The sequence below is a fragment of the Melanostigma gelatinosum genome, assembly GCF_949748355.1.
Source record: "Melanostigma gelatinosum genome assembly, chromosome: 14".
Lineage (NCBI taxonomy): Eukaryota > Metazoa > Chordata > Actinopteri > Perciformes > Zoarcidae > Melanostigma > Melanostigma gelatinosum.
The window spans coordinates 15,293,350-15,317,151 of NC_136647.1; the positions used below are offsets into that span (position 1 = coordinate 15,293,350).

Consider the following 23,802-nt stretch of genomic DNA (forward strand, 5'->3'; position numbering starts at 1 on the left):
AGGGATCTGCAGTGAAAGTGCAGCCGACCAAACTGTCCCACGGTGAGCTCTGTCACATTGGATTCTTCTTCTGTGCGTTAACAGCAAATACAAGTGGAGTTTGTTTGAGAACTTTTGTAAATATCACATTCAGAACTGAATAACGCAACATCAGTGATGACCAAAATGATCAAAAGCCCTATTTTTTACTCAGTTATGTTTTGAAATCCCCCACAACGCCACGTATAGAGCCACCTTTATGAATGAATGTTTGCCTCAAACTACAGGGACTAGAAAACACTTTTTTTTGCCAGTGATTACTTCATTGTGAAATTATTTTATACATTTTTTTTACCAAGACCTCTATTGACTTAGCTGCAGACCGTATACAGACGAGAAAGATATGTGTATGTTCTTGTGGTTTACTGTAATAGACAATATCAATGTTTATGACCTTTTCACATCATTCGTCACAAGATGGAATCTTCTGGAACACAATTTGACAACAGTAATTAACAAAAGGTATTGTTCATACTTTCGGATGCCTGAGTGTGCAGAGTTCAGTGGATTGCACTGATATTCCATCACTGCAGCCCTGGGGAACATGAGGCTTAGAAAATTGTTCCACAGCCTCAGGGGGATTACACAATATTGTATCAGTGAAAGTGTCTACTGTGCTTTAATAACATGGCACAACAGTTTCACTGTCACTGTGAGAGTCTTGTGTATTTTGCATTTATTCATCCTAATAGTCTTTTCTTATTTATAGGAGTTTATAAATGTTAATCATTTTTCCTTTATTTCTCACTTTTTCACCAGACCCCAGTCAAGGAGGATTGGTGATATGTACCAAGGAAATACATTTTCATTACATTTTTGGAGTAACCGTCTTGATTTCCGGAAAGAAACATTAATGTTGACTTTTTCACATGTATTTTCTTGTCGCTTTGAGCACCACATGCTGCGTGCAATATTGTTCCATTATTTTGGAGAGAAGGAACTCTACGGCTGATATCTAACTCCCAAAACAAAATCGAGATTGATGTGTAGCACCTTAGATGAAAGATATGCATTTTTAATTTCGGGGGTGAACTTTCTCTTAAGTGAAGCCACGTTTCAAATGTGCTCTTTATTGAGTCCATGTTGAAACACTTCAAATGTTCTTTTTGCAATGGCAGGACATATATTTCAGTCAAAGCTAGTATATGCTTGCAAGATAACATCAGGTTTAATAAATGTAAGTAGTAGTAAATAGGGAACTAAGCAGTGCGTTTTCACATAGTGGCTAACATTTTCATTGTTCAGTTGAATACATGTTTTCAATGTTGCTGAGATGTAAGAGCTGAATTAAGGAACAGGATTTACATTTATTTAAAGCTGCATTTGAAAAAGTTAAAGGCCACAAAGGCCACAGATAAAGTTAACAAAGCTTTTTAATACGTTTGGAGTTTGAATTATTTTTGGCAAATACAATCTAGTGAAAAGTGGATAACAGCTTTTTAATTAAAAAAAGGTTCATTTGTTACTAATTACTAATGTATTCAGTTTTCAACAATGCATGAACAATATAGGATGTGAAATTATAAAAGGTTGTTTTGCCCCAACTAACACAAAAGCAAATAAAAGGTCTGCTCATTATTCTGTGTGTCATCGTTGCCCTTTATTCTTTATTCTCGCACACACACAAAATAATGAGTCCTGCTACTTTCATGTTGTAGAATATGAACGATGTGGGTCAGCTGCCAGTCTCGTCTTTCATCAGTAGGTGTCAGTGCTGCTCGAGAGATGGACTCCTGGAGGAGGAAGGGAGGTTGCGCTCCAGTCCACAGACAGATGGAGCTCGTGGCACAGACACCAGCAGAGCCCTTCTTCCAAGACAATAAATACATGAGAACACTGTTGGAGACAAAGATTGAGTTATGCACGTTACCCAGTACCTTTTGAATCCCTGCCAGCTTTAAATGTGCTGATATGTTGCTGACCCCTTCACCTTGAGCTCGATGGAGAATTCAAGTCAGATTGTTGTATTCGCTGTTTGTTCCATGGATTTTTCTCAGTCACGTCAGCGGGTCGGATGACCATCCCTTTCCATCAAGTTGATCTCACGCTGTTTTTCATCTGGTAATTGGTTTTAAATGTGCTCCGACTGTGTTCGCTCCTGCCAATAAACACAGATGTTTAGGACTTGGCTGAGTTGAAGTTGTTAGGGGTTTGATCGAGTAGCATTGTCAGTGATTGAGCAACATTCTCAACAGTCCAAGGACAAGATGTTTCAGTTTATGGCCCAAGATTTCCAGGAACAATATAATTGAATGGGAAAGATTAAAAAAAATTCAACAGTCGCTGTAGGGTTACTCATGTGTTATATTCTAAAATATTTAATCCTACAATGTGGTGAGAATAAATGTAACATTCTGTCATCCACATATGTTTCATTAGTAGTCTGTAGCCGCGAAAGGCTGTTTTCCAAATTCTGCCTTTCATTTATTGCAATTAATTGTTCCAAATAACTGTCCAATAAAATCTAAAGAGTGAAACACATGGAATTATAGAAAGCTGCAAGCAGGAAGCCGAAAACAAAGAAGAAGAAGAAGAAGAAGCTCCTCTCTCGTCAGTATTAACACCACTGTTCATTGAAATCAAGTCCAAACACAGCTCGGATATGAAGATATTTAAGAAAAACTTTATTTGTGACATATTAACAAAGCACATTACCAGATTGAGGAAATCATAAGAATCACTATTATCACCTTTACAATGATGAGCAGGTGTACAAAAAAAGTTATTAACAGATCTGCACTGTCACAGTCGACTGGTGTGTGTGTGCCACTGGCTGCCACGCCCAGCCACTGAGGAACATTCACTATACACAAGCAGAGAATACATCAACTTCATTTTTTTCATATATCGTTTTATCTATTCAGAATTTTTTTCCACTTTTTTATTTTTTTTCCCCCACGGGATAGATATGGAGGGTGAGTAAATTATTTGATTTCACAATAGTGTTTGTTTGATCATCATTTCAAAGATTAACACAAGTTTAAGGATCGATGTTCTTATCTATGAAAATCACAAGGGTCAAAACTGAAAAAAGCATCTCATCGCATAACACAATAGCATTATGTATATATAGATTACATTTATTTTCAATGGGATAGAAAATGTGATTCTTTTGGGTTTTTCCACAAATTACTGTTCGCAATATAGCGTATATGTGTGTATGTATGAGTGTGGAACTTTCAATGTGTGTGTATCGTCTTTGACAGCGTGCATCAGATGTATATGTAATCCGATACGCATTTCTCAGTGGAAAAACATATCTACGTACATATAGTATCCGTTTCCTTTGCTTTCAACATGCAAACAGCCACTTGGTGATCTGACAGCACAGAAGTACACCTGAAGGACGGGCCAGGGGGAAAGACACGTGTGCATTGGATGGATTGAGCCTGATAGCAGTACCTACATAACCCTACTGTGGCTGGTAAGACAATGTTCTGACAAAGAAAACGAAAAAAGGAACACTGAGGTGACAGTTTATGACACTTTTCATCATGTTGATGCCGTTCCAATGTCTGCTGCTCCAGATACTCTTTCTCTATCCGTGCTATGCCTGGGCTTCACAATGCCAAGGCCAAATACAGCCAATCATTTCACAGAGTTCACGCTTGGGTCGCTGCGACATGTAAAATTCTCCCGTACAGTGCACCCCATGTATTTCTGATGTTCGTGTGCAGCAATTAGGCCCAAAAAAAAGTCAAATTTTAAGCTGTTGCAAGCTGTGATTGTTGACTTGTGTTGATCTTTGCTAGTTGCTATCATCACCTTCATTAATCCCCCCCCCCACCCCCACCCAAGTCGACCTCCTTTCGCTGCTGCTTAATGACCCTGCACTTATTTTGTAAGTGGTTTGAGCCGACCCAAGTTGATCAGTTGCCACTAATGGCTGACACAGGACGAACTGCAATGCCTCCGCTCAGGCAAAAAGACTGATGACCCGCTCAACTCTGTTCTTCATCTTCTACGTTGGAGCTGCACAATACACTACGACTCTTCTTTTGCCTCTCCATCTTGTCTCGTTTTCTCCACTACAGCATGATCTCAGATTTTGCTAACCTGTCAGAGGTCCTTACAATACAACACACGAGAGACGGGAGAGCTGTCGACAATGACCAATCAGAGGAGACACGCTCGGCCGAAGCGCCTCGGCTCGGCTGAAGTTGAACACGAACAAAAGATGCGTGTGTGTGTGTAGGATGTGCGTGTTGGTGCCTGTGTGTATTCTCCGTGTCAATATGCAAACGCACAAATGTCACCGTGTTAGCACGGCGAAGCTCATTGCAGGAGAGTGACTCGAAAGATGTTGTCCGACCATGTTGATCTGAAGAAACGGGAGGAAAACAGGCAGCGGGCAAGCAAATTTTACAAGCACTGAAGCAGTGGAGGCGGTGGTGCGGGGCTTGAAGAACAACTATACTTAACATTCAAAGACAGAGGGATCAGGCTTGAACAGAAATGAAGCAACAAGCAACGTTCCTGCTTCCCAGCCATATAATACACTCATTAAGGACGGCACTGGCCTACAGTTTCCAGAAAGGGGCGTGTATTTGTTTCGTATATCTTTGTGTGTTGGTATGTTCTGTACGTCTGTGTGTGTGTGTGTGTGTGGGAATAAGAGGCAGAGAGAGAGTCAGTGTGTGTGTGTACAATAATGCGTGTGTCAGACTGGGTGTGCTGATACACAGTGGGATTAAGACCCGTTGACCTGTGCCATATTCCAAGAGAAGAGGCAAGGCCAGAGGCCGGTTGTATCAGCTGCATGTAGGTTCCCTAGTTACTGATCCCTTTTCACGCATTGCTAAAACACAAGCGGTAGCACCACAAACATCTGTTACAACGTAACCTTAAGTAACAACTAAATACTTAAGCAAGCGATAAAGCAGGTGCAAATGATACAAAGTCACACAGTTGCACTCACTAACAGTAAAGCAGGAATGTTTTTTTTTTCTTCTTTCTTTTTTAACACATTAGAGTGTTTTTTTTCTTTTCTTTAGTAATTCCATTCCATTTTGCAACTTAAAGGACTATATCGCTCTTTTGGGATGTTTCTGCCCATTTTCTACAAATTACACATTTTCCAGTTTGTGTCTTCCTTCAATCAGAGTCTGGTTCATATTCAATACAACGTTGAAATCCACATTCTGAGACTTGGTTGGCCGACATAATTTATCACGTCTGCGTCTTTTTGCGCGAACAACAGCTGCTTCCCAAGACACAATGATCGGCTTTGGAAAATATTAGCAGTGACGTAAAGCGGCCTTTGTAGATTTGTAGAGAATGAATTTAAACATGCAAAAAACAGTTTTGTCCTTTAAGAGTGAAATATGGATTCTATTTACCAATCGCAATTTTTATGCCTATCTGGTCAACTACCAATCCATGTGGTAGATACCCATCAGCGAGATAATGCTTTTACTAACTGGCTACTCATCTGAAACCTTAATGTTATAACTAGTTACAGCCGTAGAACTCCCCCCTTGGCACCCATGGCACGGTCAAATTTAGTAACTTGCTAATTGCAAATTAACCAGCAGTTATGAAGCCACTACTTTGTACACTAACCTGGGAACAAACTTGCGCATAGTTGGTGCAACCCAGTCCAGGTCCTCCGCCTGAGCAATGTGCTATGTTACACTGAAACGGAGCTCTTTATTTGTGTGTGGTCCTGTCTCAGCCACCTCTTTCTCAGTGTTAATTTCATGGTACATATACTGTATGCTGTTACTTTTTCATTTTTTATAAATTTCTTTTCTTACAAAAGACCACATTTTCTGAATTTCTACAAGGCCTCCTCAATACTAAAGACAAAAGCCTCTGTTTCATTTGACCGAGTTTGGCTTCCACTTCACCTGCGACTAGGTGAGTCAAAAAGGACGGGTGGGCTGCATGAAGACAGAGATACCAACACAGGCAGCCGCAGCTGACAATGGTCAGATACAAATATGACACCCTCTCAGGTGCTTTTGTTTGTTATAATACAAACTGGGGGGGGAGGGGTGTCAGCAAATCACAGAAAGGCTAATCATATCCAATAAAACCCTTTCTGTTTTAAGTTGGACCAATGTTTAGATGAAGTCTGTCTACTAGGAACATTTGTTTACCTTTCATGGGCTGGGAAGTTATGGGCCAAATGAGCCAAGAAAGAGAGAAACATTTGTTCAGCAAGCTCGCCGGCCTCGTCTAACGAGGGTTTGGCCACTGTACAATGTCGATGTAAATATGGTGAAAGGAGGCGCCCTCGGTTCTACAATATGCATTTGGCTTTTGTTTTTTCTGGCTCTGTAATTGGGATGGTAGTTTGTTGGTAGCTCTGTTTGCAAGGCACCCATTCTCTTCTAATCATCCTCATCCTTTCCTTTATCCTTCTTGTCCTTCTTGTCCTTCTTCTTCTTTTTCTTCTTCTTGGCGTCCTCCTTCTTGCCAAAGCTTATGAAGTCACCTTTGTCGTCCACGGGGCCGGCGTCATGGCGAATAGAAATGATGGCTGGGGATCCGGGGATGATGAAGGCTTCGGGGGGAATCTCTCCGGGCTTCAGTTGCTGAGGAGGGCAGTAGCCCTGTCCGGAGGCGCCGTACCTGAAGTGCCAGCTGTTGCTGTCGACTCCAGCGCCCACCGGGGGTGAAAGTTCACCACCATCTCCGTCTACACAGGTATGATGAAAAAAAATCATGTCAAATGCCTTCATTCAATCTGCTTTGATAGACGTCGAGGGGAGTAGGCTTATTCACTTTCTTGAGGAATTGATCAATGCTTTTTGGACAAATCAAACAAACACGATATATAACATGTTATTTGTTCCGCTAGTTTGTTTTTTTTAGCTCATCAGCTGCTTACATATTTACCATCCACATACGAGAGCGGTACTGATCTTCTCTGCAAGAAAGCAAATAAGCGTATTTCCCAAAATAATGAACAATCCCTATAAGTATCGATTCCATCGTAGGTATTGACACAATCTTGATTGATGGCAAGTGGTAGAAGCAGCACAGTCCATTCTGACATGGATTTCCCAGAGTTAAACCCCCCTTTGCTATTACCCAACTCGTCGTGAATCATTTTCAGGAACAGAATCGGCTAGAATGGCTTACTTTAACACTAAGTGTGTACACACCCAAGGAATTTGACCCCAGTATCATTTTTTAAATTGTTTTGACAGCGTTCGCTCCTGCCAATAAACACACATGTTTATGTGAGAAGTGCTTTGGGGATTGATTCATTAGCGTTACGTAAGTTGTTTTCCAAATTTCTCAACAGTGCAAGGACAAAATGTGCAAAATTGAACAGTATTTAAACTCTGTATTTCGTTGCTCTTAATATAAATGCACAGGAATAGACATACGACTAAAAACAGGGACAACAAAGCTGAACAAAGCATTTTACTCCTACAAATATTTACCTTTTTTTTTCAACAACTGTCACGCATTGTACCCTATCTAGACTTTATTATTTGGTCTTTGAGACGTTCATAAAATCTGACATGTAAGGAATAATCACAATCAAGCAATAGCGTGCAGAGCAATAGCCTGACGATGAAGCGATGGCCACAGGGAGAGGATATTTACAGGACGGCAACTCAGCCGAGACCACTGGAGGGGGCCAACCTTTAAAGCGGGAGATGTTTAACTTGGCAGTGTGATTTGTATTTGTGTTTGGATGATGGCAGTTGCTTAATCCTTCTCTCATAGGAGGCCAGAGACAGGGATTCAACCTTTACTGATCAAGCATGGATGTGACAGAAAAATGAAAGAGAGCAAGTCGGACAAAATATGTTGGAATAAAACCCTGTCTGTATGTAGAACAATTATTATGTAAATTAAAAATAAGACATAGCTGTTAAGGTCAAAAGGGTAACGAGAAGGAAAGAGGATGAGATAAGAGGAGAGAGAGAGAGTGAGAGAGAGAGAGTGAGATACAGAGAGAGAGAGAGAGAGAGAGAGAGTGTGAGAGACAGAGAGAGAGAGAGAGAGAGAGTGAGAGGCAGAGAGAGTGAGAGAGAGAGAGAGAGAGTGAGAGAGAGAGTGAGAGAGAGAGAGAGGCAGAGAGGCAGTTAGAAAGATGGGGGTGGGCGTGTTTTGCACACACGGGGCTCTCAGGCCCACACCAGTTCCCTCTGCACTGACCTACTTTCCATCTGGATTTTATTTAGATCAAACACAGGCCCTTACAAAAATATTCGGTGCGATTTTTTCTTTGTAGGCTATTTATGACTTTGCTGGAGCACTGAAATGGTTTCAAACCACTGTCCCATTGGGAAGTACACTATGCTGAAAACGCACGCTGTCCATGCACACAGTGTGTACCACTGGGTCCCTACAAATGAGCTCATCGAGCATGAGAATAAATTATGAGTGCAGACTGTAATAAGAGCAGATGTAACGGACACTACCACACTGCTCAATAGTCAGCTCGGCTGCTCAACGAAGAGCATACAAAGAGCGCCGGACACCTTTTTACAGCGAGCCACTACATGTTATTGAGCTGCGACTCATTTAAATGTTATTGTACACTAACTCTGTAAATCATTGAGGTTTGGCATATTGCAGGCGAGGTCAGATATTGTGTCTTTTGGTGACGAAGCAGCAGCGTACCATTGCGACTGGAACACAGACACACATGAATAATTTGTTTTCTATACTTATAAATAGAAGTATCCATTTTTAAATTACATCAAATAACTAGCATGTGAAGGACCTGGATGACTGTTTCAACTCATGTCTGCTGAGGAAAATCCAGATTTAGCTTCGCGGTGTTGTTTTTTGTTCTCTTTTTTACAATTTTGTCTCACGTTACACACTTTTTAAAAACAAAGCCAATTGCTACTAATTGACCGACGTAACTTAGCTTATTTAATGATTAATCAGTGTCAGATGTTATGAGTTTATCTTACCATTAGTGGAGTTAATGCTGTAATACCAGTCTGTTTCTGAGGATTATGACATTTGATGGTACGGTCTGTCGGTCTGTATTTTAATCTGGGTATTAAAACCCAGGAAGAGGATCAAGCATTTTAAATAATTCCCATTCAATGGCTATCAATGGTTAGGTAACGGAAGATGGCTTCCCGTGTGGAGGAGGACAAACGTGCTTGAAATAAACTGAAGAGACAGCCGGTGAGTTCAAAGAAATGTGCAGAATACTGTGAGGCAGAATATGGATGATCTTATTGAGCCAGTAATGCAGTGCATAGCATTGCTGTAAACAATGCACCTCCAATTTATGTAACTGACACACCATTTCCTGTTGCCTGATGCTACTATTTACAGGAAGTTGAGTTTGGGAACACTTCATTTTCTTGTCCTGTAATGATGGATGACAAAACAAACGCTTCCTTATTTTACAGTTCATGATTACAGGTTATTGAATGCAATCCTTTATTTTAAAACCACAGCATTGAGCCTAATCCAGAGCAGGCATTAGTACCTGCAGACTCCTTTTCACCGTAACTCAGATAACTTTAAAATGAAAAAAAAGTCAAAAAAAAGTCAGATATAATTAAACCTGTACTGATTACTGTACTGGTAGCAAAGCTGCAAGCCTGCACTATAATTACGGTGGGGAAAATTGTACAGTGTTTGGCTTATGGACGTACACCTGGTCGGGCTAGAGCAGTGCATGTCCCCACACATGACCAACTGAGCTACAATGTCAAGTGGCTGTGTCGCGTCTAATCAAGTGAATATTGTCCCTGCGTCTTGGGACATCCCAGGGCTCTCTGCACTGGCTGTGACAAATCCAAAACCCTGGCATTGTTAATTAGAATTTAATCTCATACATTCCTGTGTGTGTGTGTGCGTGCGGAAAAAAAATAAAAGCGCAACGAGCAGGTCACGTCACAGCTCGGAGGAGTCGGTGCAACTATGAAGGGCTTTGCTCCCCCCCCCCCCTGTGCTGCTGTTTCTCTAACATGGAGGATTATTTGTAACTTTGCCATTGCTTCATATTAGCCGATATTTCACAAACGGATTATGGTGTAACTGCTGGTAAGCAGGCCAGTATACAGCTCCTCAAGAGGAGGCTGCCGTGACACCTGGTGTAGATATGTGGGTGTTTGAAGCCTCGTCTCACCTGATGTCCTACATTTTAAAATAGGCTGTTATATCCTGTCTGCTTCCATCTAAAATAAATCCCTAATGCGGTTTGTGGCACATGCGCAACATCTGACAGTCGTGTAGTGCTCGTGTAATTTCATGCGGTGCATCGCGTGTATTCTGCACGAGACAACCGAAACCGAAACCATTCTTTCCGACTATTATTTCCTCTAAATTACTGCGTGCCCTCTTTTTCTCCTTCTTAATACCTGCCCTTGCAGAGTCCCTGTCCCTTTTTCCGCTCCCTACTCCTTCCTTCCTATTCTTTTTTTCCCTTGGTCTCCAAATCCTCCATTCAGAGATATGACCGGTTGCCATGGGAACTGCCCTCGCCCACTCCCTGCTGATGGAGGGTGCGGCTGCTGCAGCAATCTCTCAGTTAGACAGTGTTGCCAGGCAACAGGTCACATGGCGTTCCCTAGCAACAACACTACTGCAGGAACCTGCCAATCCTCTTAACCTTTCTCTTTCTCCATCCCCCCACACACACCGCTTTTTTTTTTTTCTTCAATCCCCCTGTACGTGTCCTCTGCTCTTCCTCTCCAAAATTGCTTTTAATGTCACTGGATCTCTCTTTTTTTCCATCTTTTAGTCCTGATAATAGCCTCTCTCCCCCTCTGGCATTAGACAAATATCTCCTCATCTGTGCCACGGGTCACTTATGTAAACACCGTTTTGAGGGTGTGCCGCATTTAGATGCAGCGCAGCATATCAGACAACTTCATCGGGGTGACAATAACTGCAGACATGAAAATGTGTCACAAAAATGGGCTCCACCTCTTGATGCACACTAAAGAGGATCAACCTGCGAACCGTCACATGTCTATGCCTGACAAATGATTTCCTTTTGGAACAATGCACCCCTGAAAGGTCTGCAGTACGCGGTGCATTCTGCTTAAAGACAATACGATATTTCATCCTTTACTTAGAGACAGCTTCTCATCTGCTCTGCAAACAACACACATTTCTCTGCAGCAAACAGAGATACTGGGAACCGCTGCAGCTTGTATCTCGAAACATTCCCCAGCTCTCTTTTCCACTGAGAAAAAAAACCTCACAGACAGTGAAGACATACTCTGTAACTGACTCTCGGAGTGATTGGCAATGATGCTACCCTTCACCCTCTAGTCTCTACCTGTGTTCTAATTCCTGCAGCAAGACGGGAAATCAATGAATGGAAGCTTGGCTGAAGGAAGGAAGGAGGGAACAGCTCACAATGTTCCAGAGACTTTTCGAAATCGGAGTTTCAAAGGTTTCCCAATAAAACCGACAAAAGCCGTTAGTCATGCGCTCCGAGCCAGTGTTTCTGTGAAGCGCAGTTCCTTTCTGAGGCCAGTTCTATTTACACTTATGTTGTGCTAGATGCCACACATTTTCAATGTTGCCACCCACTCAGGACAACTCATTTCTTATTAAAAAACAGTTTCCCTTTTCAGTCTGTAGCTCTCCGTGCTGCCAGCCGCTTTCATGGGATATACATATATATATATATACATATATATATATATATACATATATATATACATATACATATACATATACATGTATATATATATATATATATATATATATATATATATATATATATATATATATATATATATATATATATATATCGGCCTACTAGCACCTAGGAGGCAGATCATCTTTTTTTTTTTTAAATCTCTGCACAGAACAAGGCTAGCTGTTTCCCCCGTTTCCAGTCTTTATGCTAAGCTAAGCTAACTGTCTCCTGTCTATAGCTTCATATTTGGCATATGGACACGAGAGCTGAATCGATCTTCTCATCCGACTCATTGGCAAGAAAACTTACAAGCGCATTCCCAAATTGTCAAACTATTCTGTAGTTACCAGAATGGCTGAGAGACAAATCCATGAAAATGATGTTCTGTTCTGAAAACTCTGAGTTTCGATTTACCTGAATTACTGTCGTCATATTCGTTTTCTTCAAGGCAAGACAATTTGTCAAATTATCTCTCTACCTTAATTATAATTAGTATAGTAGGGTAGTACAGAGTACACATCATCTAAAAAACATTGGTCAACTCATTCACTTTTGCCATATATGCTGATGTAGCGAACAAGGTAGTCCTTAATATGCCCTGGGAAGTGATAGGTTATGCCCATCTGTCTAATAATGTAATTATTAGTTTTTTTCGATATGCAAATAGCTTCCAGATTCTACTTTTTAATGAACCCAGGGTTGATTGTCTTCACCTGCCAGCGGTTAGCTTCATTGAATGGGAGTAACACGAGTCACAAGTGCAGCGACAAGGACGAAAACACTTCCCACCGATTATGTTTTTGGCACACACAACCAGGGTACAAATCCCAGGTGCCTACTTTAACAAGCCTTTCAACAAATAGCCTGGAGTTAAAGCCTACATATTACATGAAGACATTTCACATCCTCTCCTTTTTTATACATTTTAAAGCAAGATCAATGAAAACTTGCCCAGTCTCCCTCCGATCGCATGCCGTCAGTGTTCGACAGTGACAGTGCTCAGTGCTTTTTCACTCTATCCTGACTGATAGACTTCGACTCACCTGCGGCGCTGGACACAGTGGGCCAGTTCTGGACCAACATCCCCTGGGCTCCTTGCATCACAGAGGACTCCTCCATGTGGACCGAACTAAGAGGCAGAACACATCCAGCAAACTCAGTGAGACACAGCCCATCTAATATTAATTCAGCCTTTGAAGCAAACATCGAGTCTTTATTCAGGGACATGACGTCTAGCTGTTAATCAGTAGTGTCGATATTTCCGAAACCCTCAACTGAAACGGTAATCCAACAGAAAAAAAATGCTTAAAATGTCAAAAATGTATCGATACATATTGTTGTAAAGAGACTAGGTCTGGACATTTGACTGCGGAGAGGAAGACATTTTTATAAGTGTTTCAAGATGACATCTGTTTACATATTCAATTGGGATACACAGCATATTTAATGTATTTAAGTATTTCCAGCTGATCTTGTTACATATTTATATTTTAATAATTATGTGTATAAAAAGTAGGACACAACTAACACCCAAATGAAAAATATTAAAATGTCACACCACAACCACAACACAGACTCTCAGGATGGCACAAAAATGAAGTTTGAGATGTTTTCTTTTTTTATCTAAAGTTTTTTCACGAGATGTGGAAACCCTGAGGGTGTACTTTTTATTTTATTCGACTTAGCAGGGGGTCCTGCAGCACACTGCGCGATGGCAACATCGAAAATATTCCTTCTACTTTTACTGTTAAGGTCAACTGACTATGTTTACAGGCAATGTCATGTTCCACTTTCATTCTGAATATGACAATATTCAGCATAACTTGTATGCTTTGGAGGCTGTTCTCGTGCATAGCATTGAAAAGAATAAAACACAGTTTTGCCTCATGGGGACCTTTTAGGTTAATCAGAGTAATGTAATGGGAAATATTAGTGCAAGATACATTTTCAGTAGCTATGTCATCAGCTTAGTAGGAATATTGGAACTCATGCAAGAAGCATTAACAAGATGAATGCCACCTGTGCATAAATGAGCGCATGTTCATGATAATTGTAAATTAGTCAAATTAACGCCCCAATAATATCTCATAAGGCTATGCGTCTTTCCCCATATCATTTAGCTAAGCTAAGACAACTGGCTTCATATTTAAAAAAATAGGAGAATAAATTAGCCGATTATTCCTTTAAAAACAATGCTGTAATAAACACACAAAGCCAAGTGCATGGGTGCAGTTTTCCTACGAGATATTTCCCCCCCCATACATTTATAATGAAGATAGAGCTCATACTGTACAGGAGGACCTACCCTGACTGGGGCCTCTGCAATGCAGCACAGCCAGCATCTAACCTCAAACTGCAAAACACTGATGCGTTATGTTGAATAGGGATTTGCCATGAATATAAAACAGCCGAGTACAGACTCAGCAGCGTGGGTTTCAAGCTTCTCCAGAAGCAAAAGGTGCTGCTCTAATGTGTGAGAACACGACACAGATACTGGAGTTTTCTACACTGATTGACTTCAGTAGGAATGTGGGTCCGTGAAGTTGTTGCTAGACGGCGTGTATGGTGTGATAGATTGCAACACGCGTGTGTCGGGGGTTACATGTTGATACGAGCCTCTCGGTGTCTGCGCGTGTTACAGGCACTGCCTGTTTGGAGATGGCAGCGGCAAATTGCGATGATGATTTATGTTAATCCATGTCATGTTACAGTGACTTGATGACATGATGCACATTATGATACCGTCCACGCCATAGAAATTAACACCAATATCCAATTAAATCAAACTTGCACAGAGCGGAAGAGTGCACAACTGAGCGCTGAGCATTGTTGGCATAAAATTATGAAAATTCAGACACGTGGAGGTAAAAGTCATTAGTCCCTGACGTTCCAGCTGTCCCCATGTCAAATTGGCAAAACACTTCATTCATTCATGTATTTCAAGAGAACTTTTGTGTCCTCATCACAAGATGTAAGTGACAGACGTAGAAACAAAAAGCTACTAGTTTATTCCAATCATCAGATCCTCTTCATTTCAGTATTCTCTGATGTGCAGCAGGTAGCTAATGAGAATGCGATCTTTAAATCATTCTATAATTAGGATTTGGTCAAGCAATAAGGCGTATGAATCCATATCTGGAAAATCAGAGCGCATGCTGCTGAATTAACAAGTAGGACTGGAGTCCAAAATGTCCTCTGCTGTCTGGACTCATGGACAAAAATATAGAGATACACACAGGAAGGCACACATGTGTGGGGCAGTTGCACATGCAGACACTGATGCATGTGTGCATCTGATAATCTGAGAAAGGTCATAGTCAGCTCATTTGTCCTTCACGCTTCCTGCTTAAAGACTGTCACTGGGGGGAAGCGACGCTCAGAATGTAGATGACCTCCATTATATTACACTGCAGAGGAGGAGAGCTAGGCATCCACTGATGGGAGCTGTAGATGGCCTCTTGCAAAGGAAGAGGGTGGAGGTTGAGGTCCAAACTGATGCTGAGGGGCGACTAATCGTCCATTTCTGATCATAGCACACACTGAGCTGCAGTATTTGGTCTTTGTTGTCATTTTTTAATAGGGTTATTAATAAGGTCTTTTTGAGGTGCAGGTATCTGTAAGAAATCTGATGCGTCATTACTTAGAGCTCCCATACATAGCAGCGGTGGGAAAGGGCATAATGAAGGGGTCACTGTAGCGGCAGCAGAGACTGGGTGTAGACAGTGTGAGTCGGAGTGAAAAAAGGTGTAACTTTGTCTAGATGATCACAAGTTGCAAAAGAGTTCAAGATGGAAAGTGCTTACCTCTGCATCCCTGCCCTCAAAGATGCAGAATATCGCCAGTCAGCATTCGGGGCTTTCGGCTGAGCGAGCAAGAGGTAGAGAGAGAGACGGAGAGACAGGATGGGGTGGGGGGAGAGAAGAGGGAGAGAGAGAGACAGCAGGGAAGAGGGAGAGAGAGAGAGAGAATTTAGTTTGATCTCATACAGTGCAGAGCACAGGCTGGGCCATGGCCTCATCAATTAATCATCATACACATCCCAGCTCCGGACGTGATAGGAACACTGCAGTCGTGTCCCCCATTGCAAGCACACACTCACACACACACGCACACACACACCTACTCACACACGCATACATATTGATATCCACACAGCCACAGAAGGACTTTAAAAAGGCCAGTGACTGAGAATCATATTGACCAGTTTTGGACACTCTCACTCTATGGCTCTATGAATGTGAGAGCTGGGGGAGTTATGCTCTCTCCCTGAGTGCCGGGGTGTTTGAACAGACCGATGTGTCCATGTTTGTGTGTGGAACTGTCAGCATCTGTGTGCTCCAGATGAACCCGGGCTGAGTGCTTGCAACTCCCAGCAGTCCTCTTGTGAATTATTGCCTTTGAAAACCAATAAGCCATCATCGCCAGAGCAACTGCATCCTACAGGTCTGGTCCATATTAGGGCAGCTGTATACAAATGTGGTAACGCAAATGTGTAGGATTTAGTACAAGCCAATGGAGCAAAATTGTCACCACTATCTTGGACAAACTGGTTTGATCTTATTCCATCTTTCTTGTTTTGGAGATTTACTTGAGTCTAATGAATATTTTTTGGACAATTGGAATGGACTCCCATTCATTCGCTTTGATGATGGCCTAATTCTGCTGATGATTCTGCCTTTAAATTCAAAGAACTACATAAGTCTGGTTGGGGGGGAAACATATTTTAATGAGCTCATCTTTCATGGCCTTTTATTATGCCCGATTATGCCTACTCGATACTTTCCTCATGACTAGGTGCTGCGCACACTGACTGTATGAAATGATTAGGAACATCTGCATGAGCGCTAAAGTCTGTCAGCATCACATGGGTTTGTAGCCTTGGACCTCAAGAACACTGAATAAGAAAAGCTGTGTTTAAGACAGAGACCTGCTCAGGCAGTAACAAGTGTCCGAGATAAAGATGGCACATTATGTTGCAGTTCGATTCAGAGAGAAGTGTTTTCTGCTGGTAGACCCAGCCTCTTTGAGTAAATATAATTTGCAGGGCTGAGGAACACAGGCTGGAGGTTCATATCATTTACACCGCTACACTTGTCTTGGTCAGAGATTTCCGTAGAACTGATGTACTGGTGGCTGTTACTTGATAATTTAGATGCTGCACCCAGAGATGAACTCTTAACCTAAGGAGCATTTAAATTAAATTAAAATTATATTATTACAATATTTAAACCACTAATCTCTTTAACCTAAGCGGCATGAAAGCATAACATATCTACCCAAAATCTGGAGTCAAACCTGTGCTCATTAAATATACAACTGATAGACTTTACACTTTAGAGTTACACGATTGATGAACGATAGGAATGCAGGTACGCAGGACCTTTTGGCTGGTATGTCAATCAAGCAGCAAACAGTAATGTTTTTTCAATGTTACCTCGATGTAAATAGTATTTTAGGTGTGATGCTAGGTATGGCCTAGCAGGTAGAGGCATTCACTGTTTCACTCATTTTAAATAGAGAACATTGCATTGAAGTAGGGCTGGGCGATAAATCGATTTAATCGATTAATTCGAATGTGTGCTTTAAGGCGATGTGTTTTATTGAAAATCGAGAAAATCGCCCCCACCCCTCCCCCCCGTTGGGTTCCCGTAGTAGAGTGCGCGCGCATTGTTTACAAACTAAAACAATGGCGGCCAGCAGCTTCACTGCTGGCCGCCGCCGCCGCCACCTCACAACAACAACCCAGCATTTTGGAGACATTCACCAACTGTACTCCGCATGAGAAGAAGAGTGCCCGGTGGAAAGCCATCACGGATGCAGTCGCGATGTATATCGCAAAAGATATGGTGCCCATATACACCGTGGAAAAGCCGGGGTTTATTCACCGTCTCAAAGCTTTGGACCCCAGGTACGTGCTACCAAGCCGTAAACATTTTTCTGACGTTGCCTTGCCTCGGCTGTACAATAGTACACGCCAAAGGATCTCTGCGGAGCTGGAGGGGATGTCATTCTACTCCGCAACAACTGACCTGTGGTCCAGCAGGTTGACCCAGACACCGATCCACTTGACTGGTGGAAGCGTCACCAACTTAACTTTCCAAGGCTAAGTACTTTAGCAAAGAAATACCTCTCTGTGCCAGCTACAAGTGCCCCCTCTGAGAGGCTTTTCAGTGTGTGGGGGGGGCATTGTTACATGCCACCGTGCATGCCTGAAGCCAGAGGTAGTAGACAGGCTTGTCTTCCTGGCAAAAAATATTTAGAAAAAACATGCACTACTGTTTAATACTGTTGGTTATGTTGTGAATGCACTTGATTTTGTTTACATGCACTTATTTACTGTGCAAAATATGTTATGTTGATGTTAGATCAGATGTTGCACTTTTGAAAATGTGAATGTTAAAGGGTCATATACATTTTATTTCATGCTGTGTTTGTATCAGTGTATTCAGTTAGAAAAGCTTACTGTAAAAAGTTACATTTGCACAGTTGTTTACAATGGAAGGCTACTATTTAATGCCATTTAATGTTATGTTTAATTTAATTTTATATTTAAATGATTCAGGCAAACAAAAGAGTGACCAAATACTTTTTGTATACTACAGGCACCTTTCTACAATGTTCAGGTTTTGTTTGCACTTTATTTTTATCAACCTACTTGGGAAAATCATCACAAAATAAAAGAAAAAATTGTTTTCAACAGCTTCTGTCATCTGCAAAAAATTTTGGGGGAAAAAAATCGATTTAAATCGTGAATCGGATTTTTTGTAAAAAAATCGGAGATTTTTTTTTTAGGCCATATCGCCCAGCCCTACATTGAAGTAACGCAGCCTTTAAGATCAAGAATATAAAATGGCAGAAGGTAAATGCATATCGCTCCCGTAATCAGAGCCAACAACAACTCGTCCGACAGGGCCTGTGATTGAGTCAATTAACCCCAGCGGACCCAGTGTAACAGTTTTACTCACACATACATACCCAACCACACACACACAGACACACACACACAGACACACACACACACACAGGAGTCAAACCCTCTTGCACAGAGAATGAGCCAGTAGCGAAGACTACATGACCTGTTCTTAGAGTAGATGTGATGTCAACCTCGAACTGAAACACAAATCTCTGAATCATCAGAAAATAGCACAGGACCCTGAAAAGCATCAGGCCTGACACTAATGCAGTGTGAGTGCTGGGCCGGGCTGAGCGACAGCACAGTACGAGTGGGACCTGAACAAAGAGAATGAGGCTTGCAAGGATTCGATTCATTTGCAGGAGGGGATCAAACTTGACATGCAGGAATATCGTCACCCTGCAGCAACACAGTAACACTGACACAAATGACGACGATGCACGCTATTCTGTAACCTTAATGAAAAGTCATGTTTAAACAGGGTCTTACATTGTTTGAAGCTAAATCAAATGTAATTAAAGCCTCTAATTTGTAAACATCATGATTCATGACCTTCCAGTTATGTGGCCATAAGGTAGGCGTAAATAAAATGAATGACACACCTCTGGGCAGAGTTGCATGGAGGCATCGGGCATGCTCAGTCTGCGTACAAATCCACTCCCACTCGTGAAGAAGCGGTCGGCACCGCTGCCCCAGGTGCCACTGATGGGACGTCCTGTGTTGTAGAACATGAACGTGTCACTGCCAGAGGTGGCTGTCAGGCAGGTCTTGTAGCAGTACGTCTTCGTTAGGGAGCCGTTCCCACGCACTTCGATGTAGTGAGGCTCCACTTTAAGGTCCCTCCGAAGCATCACGTTGTTATTAGGCTGTGCCCCGGGTGGGCCGCCGCCTCCCCCGCCGGCGCTCACGCTGCTGCTCCCACCATCTAGAGGGGGCTTCTGTGACACGCAGCACGGGGAGCAGGACCCAGGTTGGGTGCAGTAGGCATGGCAGCGGACGATGGCCAGCACCACCACAGTGACCAGGAAAACAAAGGTGGTGGCACTCAAAGCCACGATCAAGTACAGGGTCACGTTGGAGAAAAGCAGCGCGCTGTGAGGTCGGATGATCCGCTTGGGGTCAGGAGCCACTTTGGGGGGCACCTCCATGACAGCCACGTTGATGGTGGCGGTGGAGGAGAGACTAGGCTGCCCATGGTCCTTCACTAAAACGGTGAGAGCAAAAGAGGTGGAGTTGTCCTCCAGGATCCTCCGAGTGGTCCTGATCTCACCGGTGTGCTCGTGCACCTTGAACAAGTCCAGGTCAGTGGCCGTCTCCAGCACGTACACCAGCCAGGCATTCGGACCAGCGTCTGCGTCGTAAGCCACCACTTTGGTCACCATGGTGCCAGGCTCTGCGTTCTTCTGTACCGTTTCCAAGGAGCGCGTGCCGTTGCCAGGAGGTTTGACGATCAGTGGCGCGTGGTCATTCTGATCCATGATGTAGATGTAGACAGTGGCAACGCGGCTGAGTGGAGGAATGCCCCCATCTTGGGCTTTGACCTGGAAGTGGAACTCTCTCAGTGACTCATAGTCGAAGGCTCGCAGGGCATAAGCCTCGCCTGTGTCGGCCTTCACAGACACATACGAGGTGACAGGGATGCCATGGTTGTTGTCGTTGAGCACTGTGTAGCTGATGCGTGCGTTCTCTTTGATATCGGCATCTTGAGCTTTCACAGTACACAAAGAGGCCCCGGGGGCATTGTTCTCAGCCACGTAGACGGTATAGGAAGTCTGTTCAAATCGCGGCGGGTTGTCATTAACATCAGCCACGTCCACCTGTATGGTCTTCTGGGAGGAGAGGGGAGGGTTTCCTCCGTCGGTGGCACTCAGAGTGACGTTGTAGGCATTGGTGGTCTCGCGGTCCAGGAAGGCTGAGGTAACCAGAGTGTAGTAATTTCTAAATGACTTGATCCTGAAAGGAAGGCCTGCTGGGATCTCCAAGCTCACCTGCTTGTTCGCGCCCGAGTCTCGATCAGTGACACTAATGAGGGCCACTACTGTGTCTGCGCGGGCGTCCTCCCTCACGGGGCTGGACAGAGATGAGAGCACTATCTGAGGGACGTTGTCGTTCACATCCACCACCTCCACCACTACCTTGCAGTGTGCCGCCACGGCCCCGGGGCCCTTGTCCATCGCCTGGATGTACATCTCGTAGGAGTTGGTCTCTTCATAGTCAACATTGCTCTTCACTCTTATTTCTCCGGTGTTAGTGTCCATGCTGAACATCTGCCTCACTCTCTCGGGAGTGTAGCTGCTGAAAGAGTAATAAACCTCTCCATTTGTGCCCTCATCCAGATCAGTCGCATTCAGTTTTATCACCAGGGTGTTTTGGGGCGAGTTCTCTAACAGTTTCACCTTGTACACTGAACTGTCGAACATGGGGACATTGTCATTCGAGTCCAGGACCCGGATATTGATTTTGGCCATGCCTGTTTTCTCTGGCATCCCACCATCCACAGCACTTAGAATTAATTGGTGGTAAGGCGTCTGTTCACGATCAACGGGCTTTTTGAGCACGAGCTCGATGTGCTTTGTGTTGAGGGAGGGTTTGTTAGATACCAGCGCAAAATGGTCGTTTGTGCTAAGCTGATACATACGAACTGAATTGGACCCAATGTCCGGATCTTGCGCGTTTTCAATTGGGTACCGAGACCCCGGTAAAGCAGATTCCGTGATTTCCACTTGATACTCTTCACTGGGGAACTGCGGCGCATTGTCATTAGCGTCCACGATCTCCACCTCGACATGGTGCACCTCACTGGGGTTTTCCACCATCAACTCCAGGTTGATGAGGCAGGTGTTGGATACATCGCACAGTGCCTCCCTGTCGATCCTTTCATTGACAAGTAGTTTCCCGGTTTTGGGGTTGACAATCACGTAGCGTTTACCGCTGTTGGACGTTACCTTAATTTTCCGAGCGGCGAGCCTTCGAATATCCAGCCCCAAGTCATGCGCCAGATCGCCGACCAGTGCCCCATTTTCTAGTTCTTCCGTAATCGAATATCGCAATTGTCCAAACGAAAGGCCACAAAATAAGGAAAATATCACAAAATAAAAAGGCACATTATTTCCTATCCACTTGCATGTCCCCGCCACAGCCATTGCAAGCTCATAGGATCCGCGGACGGATTACACGCAGCCTTCCGCCTTTTTAGCTTGCAGTATCTTGCATCCCAACACCTCATTAAGGTGGACTAATTCGTCTCCCGGTAAAAGAAACACACGCGGCTCATCCATTGTGTTAACCGGCTGAAGTGAATCCTCTCCAGCGCACCCATATTTCCTTTGTCCGTCATGCGCTTTTTTGTCTCCAATGCGCGCTGCTGACGGGTGTGTTTCCCTGTCGCCGGAGCTGTGAGATCCGTCAAGACTGTTGAAATTTGCCCCATTAAAACCGGAAAATATGTGTGTTTCTTTCAAAGTAAAATTATTAAAACTATTATCATTATTTTCTTCTTTCTCAATCGGCTCTATTAGAGTGAAGAAAATGAGAATCGCCTCCAGGAAGCATGAACAAGCTCTTCCATTTGTTTTAGTTAGATGCTGTAATAAAGGGCTGGGTGACAGCTTGTCAAGTGTTTCATCAACTCATAGATTCTTGAAATGTTTAGGCATACCGACCAAACACTTACTTTTACCGCATTTAGTTGCGTTTATATTGGCCATGCACCACGTGCCACAGCTCCATGTGTGTGAAAGATCAGCAGCATGGTATGACTGTTTATTTATATGGGATTTATTCTGAAAACGCTAACCGGAAGTATGTAATTGAATGTCGCTGGCTTGACCTTAGAGGGGCGGTTTCCCACCCTAGCGCGCTCCCAGGCTCCTGCTCTTCCCTCTCCACTGTGGCGCAGCTCCCCTCCTCCATCCACACCATTTTCCTCCTCTCATCCCTCCATTGCGATGTCGGTGTCGGGTCTGGGAGCTGATAGATGACCAGCACATTAGCACCTCCAGAATTAAGAATGGCGGCCACACATAACGCATAACTGCATATAGGCTGTGTATACACCGGCACCAGTCATTCATTCCATATATCTGAGTCGCTGTTCAGCACATGGTTGAAAAAAAACTATGGTGAAAATGGACACTATAACCGTGAGATGTAGCTAAATTGTTTAATTTACCGGTTTTAAATTAGTCTGGACTCACTGTTGATCATAAAGGCAAGGTCAGGGGCAGGCTAATCTGCAGAATGTTCAACACCACCACCCTCCCCAAAATGGAAGATATACATCGCAAAATCATGGTCGCGTGCATGGACACATGCGCGGGGACCGGCTTATGTTTGTCTTCCATTGTCTGTCCTCGGAGTGATGGTTAATTTTGCCGGTAGCGATTCTGCAGCCCAGCCTTATACCGCATGGCGAGCATTTGGGCACTGCGCAGAGGAAAGAAAGCATTGCACTGACAATCACAACCTTCCCTCCACATGGATCACTGTCAGCAGACCTCAGACTGTCAGGTCACATAATCGTATTTCGTATTTGATGCCCGTGGAGGTCCCCATAAAGCTGGGGGGATATGATAGTGTGTGGAATATAATAAATACTGAGGCTGTATTAATCAGCATGCATGATGCAGGACTGCAGGATATGTCACAAGACCCAGGCTGCAATGACAAGAGTTCTCTGTTTGCACTTGTTGTATATCTTCACTTTTCAACAAATACAACAATTCCCCTTTTTTTCCTTTATTCTGTGAACTGAATTTCTAGGAATTCACTTCACAACCCAGTTGGTGGTCAAACCTCAAGGAAACACATGACAAAATAATGGTATACACAAGCAAGTGTCTGCATTGATGTTGTACCAGAGATTCTCCCAGGTGAATGTTTTTCCCCCCCTCAAGGTTTCACGAGTGTATATTTACAATCTTTTTAATGTGTCTTCTCTCTTTGTAGACCGGAGTTTAAACCAGCGAGTTGATATTGTGTCTGCTCTAGCCGGGGTCTTCATTTTTTTTGTAATTTCACAATTTTTTTCCTTGGCATTGAGGGGGTCGTCCCCTAAATGTATCCCGGTCCAGTAGTACATTTTCTCTTTATTTTACCATTAGCACTGCCAGTTTTTTTTGACATACTTATTGTTACCTATAAATAGATTGTTTTAGATCTTTCTTTAAGCAACTTTTGTCGTTTAGTCTTAGCGGTCTAGTAGAGGTGTATTGACGGAAAAGTGGGTTTACTTGTTGAATACAAACATATATTGGTG

The 23,802-nt window shown here is 43.2% G+C and overlaps 1 protein-coding gene across 1 annotated transcript; it reads right to left on the reverse strand.

Annotated features, from left to right (window-relative positions):
- Positions 1–2,649: 2,649 nt before the first annotated feature.
- Positions 2,650–21,872, reverse strand: LOC306788380 (protocadherin alpha-C2-like). The gene is made up of 4 exons (XM_079283893.1): positions 19,148–21,872; positions 15,436–15,494; positions 12,676–12,761; positions 2,650–6,682 (listed from the first exon to the last, which is right to left on the reverse strand). The coding sequence occupies exons 1-4, from the start codon at positions 21,686–21,688 to the stop codon at positions 6,375–6,377; spliced, it is 2,994 nt and encodes a 997-aa protein (XP_079140019.1). The 5' UTR covers positions 21,689–21,872; the 3' UTR covers positions 2,650–6,374.
- Positions 21,873–23,802: the final 1,930 nt, after the last annotated feature.

Bases quoted from the DNA above. Each gene is read 5' to 3' on its own strand.
- LOC306788380 (XM_079283893.1), bottom strand. From the start codon at position 21,688: ATGGCTGTGGCGGGGACATGCAAGTGGATAGGAAATAATGTGCCTTTT. The intron at 12,762-15,435 runs GTAAGCACTTTC...TCTGCCTCTTAG, and splicing joins TTGAGGGCAGGGATGCAGAG to TTCGGTCCACATGGAGGAGT. The intron at 6,683-12,675 runs GTGAGTCGAAGT...ATACCTGTGTAG, and splicing joins CACTGTGTCCAGCGCCGCAG to ACGGAGATGGTGGTGAACTT.